The 8,906-nt window shown below is 35.5% G+C and overlaps 1 protein-coding gene across 1 annotated transcript; it reads right to left on the bottom strand.

The window, feature by feature from the left end:
* Nucleotides 1–4,906: 4,906 nt before the first annotated feature.
* LOC115984682 (putative receptor-like protein kinase At3g47110) lies at nt 4,907–8,101 on the bottom strand. Its single transcript, XM_031107702.1, has 4 exons — nt 7,940–8,101; nt 6,102–6,287; nt 5,411–5,711; nt 4,907–5,145 (listed from the first exon to the last, which is right to left on the bottom strand). Exons 1-4 carry the CDS (start codon nt 8,099–8,101, stop codon nt 4,907–4,909), a joined length of 888 nt encoding a protein of 295 aa, XP_030963562.1.
* Nucleotides 8,102–8,906: the final 805 nt, after the last annotated feature.

The following is an 8,906-nucleotide window of genomic DNA, read 5'->3' as shown; positions in this document are numbered from 1 at the left end:
GGAACGCAGAGCAGTACTCCCGCATGTGTGAGCCAGAGAAATGAGTGGTCTTAAATCATAAAAATCAAAACCCTATTTTTTCTCCTCGGATAAGAGGGAAAAACCTGAGTTTTGAGGGGCTATTGTAGGGATAATGACCCAAAATTATATATTGGGCCTTGGCCCTGGCCAAGGACGTTGGTTGGTCCAAGAGCGAACAAACAATAGTATGGGTGTTAAGTTTAGAGTCCTATAAGTATGTGGCAAATAGAAAGGTTGGGAGAGGTGGTCCAAGAAGGAGTATCTCCTCGAATCAGCAAAGCACAAACCGAATGAATATCCTACTGTTCAAAGCAATCTTCCAGGAGATCCCACTCATAGAGACATGCATTATGAATGTACAAAAGGGATGGAAGCCCAAAAATATCTAGGGAAAAGTTACTGCCACCGCATTAATTGCTCTGCAACTAACTTTTTGGTTGCATTAATGTGGAGAAGACCCCTGAACAGTGCTGCCTTGGCTACCACAGCTCATAGAGGGCCTGAGGGGGTGTTCGATAGGATAAGCACTCAAGTAGTTGCTTAGATGATCAACAAGTGTAGGACCAAGATCGTTGGAGGGGAACTATAAAACATAAGAGACCTTCCATGGAAAGGGGATCGAAGAGGAAAAAAGAAACACTGTAGCAATCAAGAAACAAATTTGTAATCAAACTTAAGAGAAATATATAAGAACTGATCTCCTCGGATTGTGTCGAGGATGATTTTCTTTAAATTGAATCAATTTTTCCTTTTGTTCTTGTCATTGGAACCCACTTAATTGGTCATCCAACTCGTTTAGGCCCAGTTTTCCAGCCCACTCTCTACAAATTTATTGTTTTGGGCTTTTTGGGCTTGAGTCCATCTCTCATTTGGGCCTAGATCCCAAACTAGTCCTTACAATAACTTAATATATTTAATTACAACTTAAATTCCTATTTATTTTGTTTACGCTACTAGCCCATGTCCAAGCTATTTTAAACCTCTATCCAAGCCCAATATTTTGTTTGACTACCCAATAAAACTTAGAGTGCAAAGCCTACAATATTGATATTGAATGATAAACAATTTCCCATGAAACAAGAGTGGTGGACAACTATTGGAGTAAAATTTGACTATTTGTACAATTTCTTATAGTTCCAAGAAAGCTTTTTAACTATTCACTTCAATTTAAAAAAGAATTACCCATCATGTGAAGGGTCAGTAGAATCAGACTCACGCCAGTCACGCACTCACACAGCAAGCAGCACATAAATTAAGACTCGTATAAAACAAAAATAAACTAGTGAAGCCTTGGGATGGCAATTTTACCCCGCCCCACTTAATCCGCTCCTCCTCGTTTCGCCCCAGGTGGGTTTTCCCCACCCCGTAAAGATGGTGGGGCGGGGATGGGGCAAGATTTTAGCCCCGCACCACAGGGCGGGATGGGGATGAGTTTAGTCTTTTTAGACCCACCCTGCCCCGCCCCTCCACGTCCCTGCCCCGCGTTGCTAAGGGTTATAATTGTACATTTTTCATACCCTAAATCTCTACTATTTAAACAAATATATCAATATTAGCTTATTTTATTCTACCTGATGTGGTTCTCTGTCTTTATTTTGTTATGTGTTACACTATGAGATTTTTTTTGTGATTGTCTTGTTAAACACTTGGATATATTATTCAATTTTTTTTCTAAAAATTGATTTGATGAGATAAATTTAGTTGTAATTTCAAGTATATTTTTATTAATGAAATAGGTTTCATTAAAAAAATTGTACTAGTTGTAGGGAAAATTAACAAAAAGTAGAGTTTTACGGGGTGGGGCGAGGCTTCGCGGGGTCCCGAGGGGCAAGGATGGGGTAAGAAAGTTTTCCTCATCATGCGGGGCGAGACAAGGATAGGGTAAGACAAAACCATGTGGGGCGAGGACGAAGACCCCACCCCGCCCCATTGTCATCCCTAAGAGAAGCAAACCAAATGAATAAGAAAAAGACAACGATGAAGATGGGAGATAGATCAACAAGGTGAGGATGAAAAAGAAGCATGTTTACTGCATAGGTGACATGATCGACGCTAATCCAGTAAGTTATTGAGAGGAGGGAGAGCAACTTTTAGATCTGATAGTTAACTCTTTTTTTATTTCGGTCCGGTATGCATTTATCGGGCAGAATCCGGTATTTGCTCCGATATGACCGGATCAATCCGATAAGACCGGTATTTAATCCGGCATGAAACACAGGCATTTCTGTACCGAAGTAGGTGTTGGTATGGAAATTATCGGTCATACCAGCCAGTACGGTACAAGATTCACTACATTGGTTATAGCGAAATTGAACTAAAAAATTTAAAAAAAAAAAAAAATAGAACTCGAGTTCCATTCAAAGAACTCGAGTTCCACTTGAATATTTTCAAGAAACTCGAGTTCCATGAACTCGAGTTCCACAAATTTTTTTTATTTTTATTTTTTAGTTTCAGTTCCCTTGTCCAAAAATCGAATTTCAAAACAGGGGCATTTTCTTAGTTAGTTTCGGGGGCATTTTGCTGAAAAGTTTTGGCGAAAGGGACAGATGCCCATTTTGGCCCTAATATGTGAATATAGAAAAAGTTGGATAAGTATCGAAGCGCTGCCTTTTGGTTCAGTCCGAAGGAAATGTCAGAATTTCGCCATAATGGCTGGTTCAAGTCGTTAGAATTTTGATTGAAACGGTATAGGAGATTTGGTGGGAACGAAATGAAATTCAAAACAATGATATGAAGTTTAATATATTAAAATTTTTTTATTTGACTATTTTACCCTTGGTCATTTTATTTGAAATTTTTTTTTTTTTTTGAGAAGATGGTCATTTTATTTGATAGTTGACCTAAATATCACCTTCAGAACTGGGCTTGTATCGAGCAAGATTTCAAGATATCAAATAAATTTACAAATACTAACTTTTATTTGGTGAAGCACATGAAACTTTGACCTGGTCAAAATTTGGTCAAATGATGTAAGTTTGGCATGGTTTTCAAACCTGCGCCATTAAAAGACCTGTAAAAATGAGAGGTTGAAGCTTTTTTGAGGTGGATCCGAGATTACAAAATAATGTGATAATTAATTGAATAATTATTCAATATATATATTAAATTAGTAAAAATATAAAATTTTACTCAAATAGTCCAAATAAATATAAAAATCTATCTTTAAAATGTATTTTTCATATTATAACTACTTTCATAAGACAAATAAGAAATATTAATTCCTAAGCAAATATATTTTGAGTTTTTTAATCAAGAGAGTTGATACTATACCAAAAGTTATTTCAATTTAGTGAGGGATATGGAAATATTTCGATAGAGGCCAATATCGTTTCAAAATTACTGCTCACACGCACGCACACACACACACGCATATATAAAGATCTTGTTAAACATAAAAGACTCTCATTACAAGATCAACAAGCAACTATTGGGTGTTTTGCAATAACCTTAATGGTATGATCTTGCAAGTACGTATTTTTCTTGTAGGTAATCATCAAATTATGGGTGACAAACATCTGAATAGTGGTAATAATTCAATGACAAATTATCCAAGGATCAAAGCTATAGCATTCCTTTGTGAAAAATGAAGGCAAACAAAAGAAGGAAAACAACAATTTTAACGTGGTTCGGCCATAAAAGCCTACATCCACGGAGTCTCTATTATTTTTTAAAGTAATGTTACAACCACAAATTATTCCAAGAATATGATTACAAAAAATGAAAAAATAAAAATAAAAATCTATGACAAATACAAAATAAACTAATAAGTTATTGCTAAAAGAAACAAAAGGAGGTACTACAAATCGGATTATTTTGTTCCAATATTAGACAAAATCAAAACCTCATCAAGTCATGACCGCACCTTCCAATGGAGTCATTGGCCCTCTATACTAACTTGATCGCACCTTCCAATGGGGTCATTGGTCCTCTATACCTAAATTGAAGGAAGACAATCATCTCTTTAAAGCATTGAATTGAGGGAAGTCATTTTTTTTGGTTTTAAAAAAAAAAAGGTAACGGGGTTTGACCAGTGTGGCTTCCTTACTTGAGCGTAATCATAGTAGTACTCTAACTACTCTCAAGCGAGACCCCATACCCCCAGTCTATGTGAGGAACTAGGGAAGTCATTTTTATGTATAAGACGAAAATGTTTGGTTTTCAAAATAGATTATAGAAATGGTTTTTTGGGTACTTGTGAGATAGTTAAGATTGTAAACAACTAATATCGTTCCCAATAAATTAGTTAAATTCCTTACCCACTAAAGTTTCGTACTTGGACATTCTCAAAAAAAAAAAAAAAAGTACTTGGAGTAATTTAAGCCCATGTCTACATCAAAGTCATCAAAAGTGTCTCTATATAAAGTACAGAGTGTAAGTATAGTGCCAATAATCTCAACCACACCAATGATAGAAATCACCAAATCGAAAATAGCTTAAACGTCATTTTGATTTATGTATATTTCAACAAACATTTTAAGGGGGGAGGGGACAAAAAAGAGCTTATTCTAAATCATAGAAAACAAATTGGACGAATCTTAATCATGTGAATAGTACCAGCATGTAATCAAATTTCACATGGCATCAATATTATCAATTTCACTATAATAAAAGAAAGTACCATGACAAGCACATGACATTGTGTAGGCTATATGATCCCCCTCCCTCCATAAAGGTTAGAGCAACAAGTACTATCAGATTCAATTTACTTGTAAGTTAAAGTACTCTTTCTCCGCGTATTCTAGTTCTGACTTCTGAGGAGTTTCTCTCTAATCAAATGCAATTGAGCTACAACATCAATCATGTATCCTTTCTCTTGGAGATTCCATAGAACAAGACACTCCAATTCCAAATATCAAAATCAAGCACTCCAGAATTTTGTGACTTCCTATTCGATTTTGAATGTATCATTTGTCCTTGTTTCCGTATCTTCTCTTTCCCAAAGAATAATAGGATCCACGATGTTAATCACTCGTTCAGGCAAAGCTGCTTTAACAAAATCATGAAGGTTCAAGTTGTCTTTGAAAATGTTATCAGTGGGCTTTTTTCCTGTGAACATCTCCAAATATAGTATGCCATAACTATAGGCATCCCCATATGTTGACACCTCATTTCCCGTGCCATATTCTACAATTGCACATAACATTTACAATATGATTGATCTTGTTTCATATTAAAAAAATAAAATAAAAAATATAATAGCACACCTTTGAAAGAGCTCTTTAGTGTCATATAAAAGGAAAAATATATTATGACAAGTGGAAATTTCTTTTAAGACATGCTCCACCTTCTAAAAGGCTTTCTTAAGTTATTTTCATGCTTGAAATTAGTAAATTAAGAAATATTATGAAAAGAAACAAATTTAATGTTCAAAAATGGGAAAGATATTCACCAAGAGGAGCATAACCAATTGTTCCTCTTAAATTGATAGTGCTTGATTGATTAGTGAAACACTCTTGGGTGGCCTCACAAAGGAACCTTGCCAAGCCAAAGTCACCAACATGTCCAATCATTTCATCATTGAGAAGAATATTGCTAGGCTTGAGGTCACAATGAACAATTGGTGCATGGCAATGATAATGAAGATATTCCAATGCATTTGCAACATCAATAGCAATATTTAGTCTTTGAAGAAGATTCAAATTCTTTTGTTCCTCAAGAACCTCATTTGTTCTTGAAATTGGATGCAACCACTAGTCTAGGCTGCCATTAGTAATGAACTTGTATACCAATGCTTTGAAATCATGACCTTAATAGTCAACACCTGAACATACTATGAGTACCTTCACCAAATTCCGATGTTTGATGTTTCACAAAGCCTCACATTCAGCAATAAAACTTTTGGAAGCTCCATGGTGCAAAAGGTTGAGCACCTTGACAGCAACTATACATCTATAATGATCAAGAATTCCTCTATACACAGATCCAAAGCTTCCCACACCAATTAAATTAGTGGAGGAGAATGCATCTGTAGCTTTTAGGAGACTTTAGTAAGATACATTCAAAAGTAAATTTTGTGAATTATTTAAAATACTTTCCCTCCTCTTTCTTTTAAAAGAGAAGAGAAGTAAAAATAAAATCACCAAAGTTACTCCAAAAATCCCAGAAAGTGTAAAGATTATTAGCTTCAACGAATGAGTCAGCTTCATTTTCTTGGATTTGTCATATTTGCAAATAGGAAGCTTAAACTTAGGCACGCCTCCACATAGCTCAATATTTCCCTTAATTGAAGTTGCACTTGTGTTCTTGAAAACTCCATTTGTTGGTACCTCCCCATCAAAATGGTTATAAGACAAATTCAATAACTTCAAGAAGATAAAGCTCTCCAAAAAATTTTGGAATATTGCCAGAGAAATTATTTCTAGAAAGATCTAAAAGTTGAAGGCCCCTTAATGATTCCAAAGATGAAGGAATGACCCCTTGAAAGAAGTTGTTTCTCATGGCTAGAAATTCTAGTTTTACACAGCTACCAAGACTTGTTGGAATTTCTCCAAACATGTTTTTAGAAATATTCAAGTATTCTTAATTTTTTAAATTTCCTACTTCTGTAGGAAGGACACTAGTAAATTTGTTGGCTGACAAGTCTAGAGAAATTGGTTATAATGAGAGACCAATTACTTGATATGATATGGTACCATTGAGATTGTTTTTAGCAAGACCCAAATGAATCACATTTTCACACTTGCCTAGACTTAAGGGGATGCTTCCTTGAAGATTATTATCGTCTAAATACAAAGCTATCAAAACAGTTAAATTTCCAAGAGAAGATGAAATGTTCCCAAAGAAATTGTTTGCAGATAAATCCAATTCTTGTAACTTATGAAGCTTTCCAATTTCAAAAGGAATATGATCTGATAATTTATTATTCCCCATATATAGCGACTCCAAATTGGTCAAATTTCCTATTCCAATAGGAATGTTTCTAGATATTTTATTATTATTTAGACACAAAAAGAGGAGAGTAGTTGAAAAATTAACAATGCACTTGGGCAACCCTCCGCCAAAGTTATTCAAGAATATCTTTAACTGGTTAGATATGTAGAATTTGTCAAAGAACAGAGAAAACTCAAGTCATTTGCCCCTCCATTTCCAAGCTCGTTTTGACCCATGACAAAATATGAAACTCTATATAACTTCTCCAAAAAAGGAACTCTTCCTCTTAGTTTATTGTCGGCGCGTTCAAGTACATTTAGATTTGAGGCATTAGATATTGAAATAGGGATAGGTCCAGTAAATTGATTGGTGTAAATGCTAAAATTTTCGATATTTGGTACAGTGATACCTATGTCTGATGGAATATGCCCTTGGATTTGGTTGTCTCCTACATCAAACGTTTTTAACGAAGACAAATTAAAGATTGAGGCAAGAATTCTTCCAGACAACCTATTTATACCGACACCAAAAAAATGTAAGTTTCATCAATTGGCCAAAAGAAGCAGGGATACTCCCACCCAAGCTATTATAAATTGTACCAAACTTTTCTAGAGAGGATAAGTTGCCAAAAGAAGGTGGGATACTTCCTGTCAAATTATTTTTTTCAAAAGAAACGAATTGGAGTTTTGACAAAGTGCCAAGAGTTGCAGGGATTTCCCCATCCAAAAGGTTGCGACCGAAATTAATGTATTTGAGGTTGGTGCATTGGGATAAATTTCTTGGAATTTTGCCACTAAGTGTGTTATTGTACAAATGTAAGATTTGCAATCTGCGTAAACGGTCAATTTCTGAAGGAATTTCATTATGAAAGCTATTGTTTAAGAGTGTTAGATTCTTCAAAAAACTGAAATTACCAACATATGGTGATATAGAGCCTACCAGTTTCGAAGATGGAAAATTCAACACGGTGACCCTCTGATGTTCAGGGACCACAGGTGACCCCTCACCATTGACAAAAATGGATGTTGTCATTCCAAGAGCTCATAACCTGGAGAGGATCATCAATGATCTTGGCTTTGAACGCAAGCAACACTAATCGGTCCGTCTTATTATTCCCGCCAACAACAGAGGTGACAAACAAGCCACACCACAAGACAACAAGGATAAAAGCATGCATGTAAAAAGATGAGGATGATGGAGCTGAACTCATGTCGTAAAGCCCCATCCACAGTCACGTAGCTTGGTACAAATTCTTTTTTTGTTTTTTGCTAAGAGGTACAATTGGGTGTCTTCCTATGAAAACAGTCTGGATTTGATTTCGCTGCTTAGGTACTCAAGGAAAAGCACATATTTATAAGAAGGTAGAGTAAGAACAAACTTAATTTCTAGGAAATTTCAAGAGCGAGGTAGTGCATATGTACCTAATCCACTACAAAATTAAGGAGTAATCGTTTTGCTTGGGATTAGGGCGTAGTGTTAATCAACCTGCCTAAGCACATGAAATATTCCACAAGGGTATTCATTGTTTTTGAAAGAATTTATTACTAGTTTGTCATGGAATACATATTATTAGTCTTATAAATACATGAAAGCTCAAATTTGTGTGAATACATAAGAACTTGTTTAGACCATCAATTAAAAGTTACGACTCAGTTGTTTTTACTCTAACTTAAACTAAGTGTGGAATAAGAGTAAATGCGTGTGAACAATCGATAAAACTACTCTAAGCCATATTCATCAAATATCAACAATAAAATGAAAGATAAAAGAGTAGGGAAGAAGGATACAAACACAAGATAACACCGAGACATGTTATCGAAGAGGAGACCGAAGAATTCGGCAAAAAACCTCTCCGCTGCCCTCCAAGCCGTAAATCGATCCACTAGAAAATAAGTTGGAGTACATGAATATCAAAAGACCCTCCAAGCCTAGTCTATCCAATGTACTTGAGCCCTCCAAGCTCCTGCTACCAACTGGCTTAACAAAATCTTGTCTTCTCTAGCTTTTCTGGATCA

The sequence above is a fragment of the Quercus lobata genome, chromosome 4 (assembly GCF_001633185.2).
Source record: "Quercus lobata isolate SW786 chromosome 4, ValleyOak3.0 Primary Assembly, whole genome shotgun sequence".
NCBI classification, from domain to species: Eukaryota; Viridiplantae; Streptophyta; class Magnoliopsida; order Fagales; family Fagaceae; genus Quercus; species Quercus lobata.
Note: the sequence above shows the minus strand (reverse complement) of the source record. Positions and strands in the feature narration are given on the sequence as shown.

Coding starts and splice junctions, on each gene's coding strand:
- LOC115984682 (XM_031107702.1), bottom strand. CDS start 8,101: ATGAGTTCAGCTCCATCATCCTCATCTTTTTACATGCATGCTTTTATC. Junction 6,288..7,939: donor TCATTGATGATCCTCTCCAG/GTTATGAGCTCT, acceptor TTTGATGGGGAG/GTACCAACAAATGGAGTTTT. Junction 5,146..5,410: donor AATTGGTTATGCTCCTCTTG/GTGAATATCTTT, acceptor GTGCAATTGTAG/AATATGGCACGGGAAATGAG.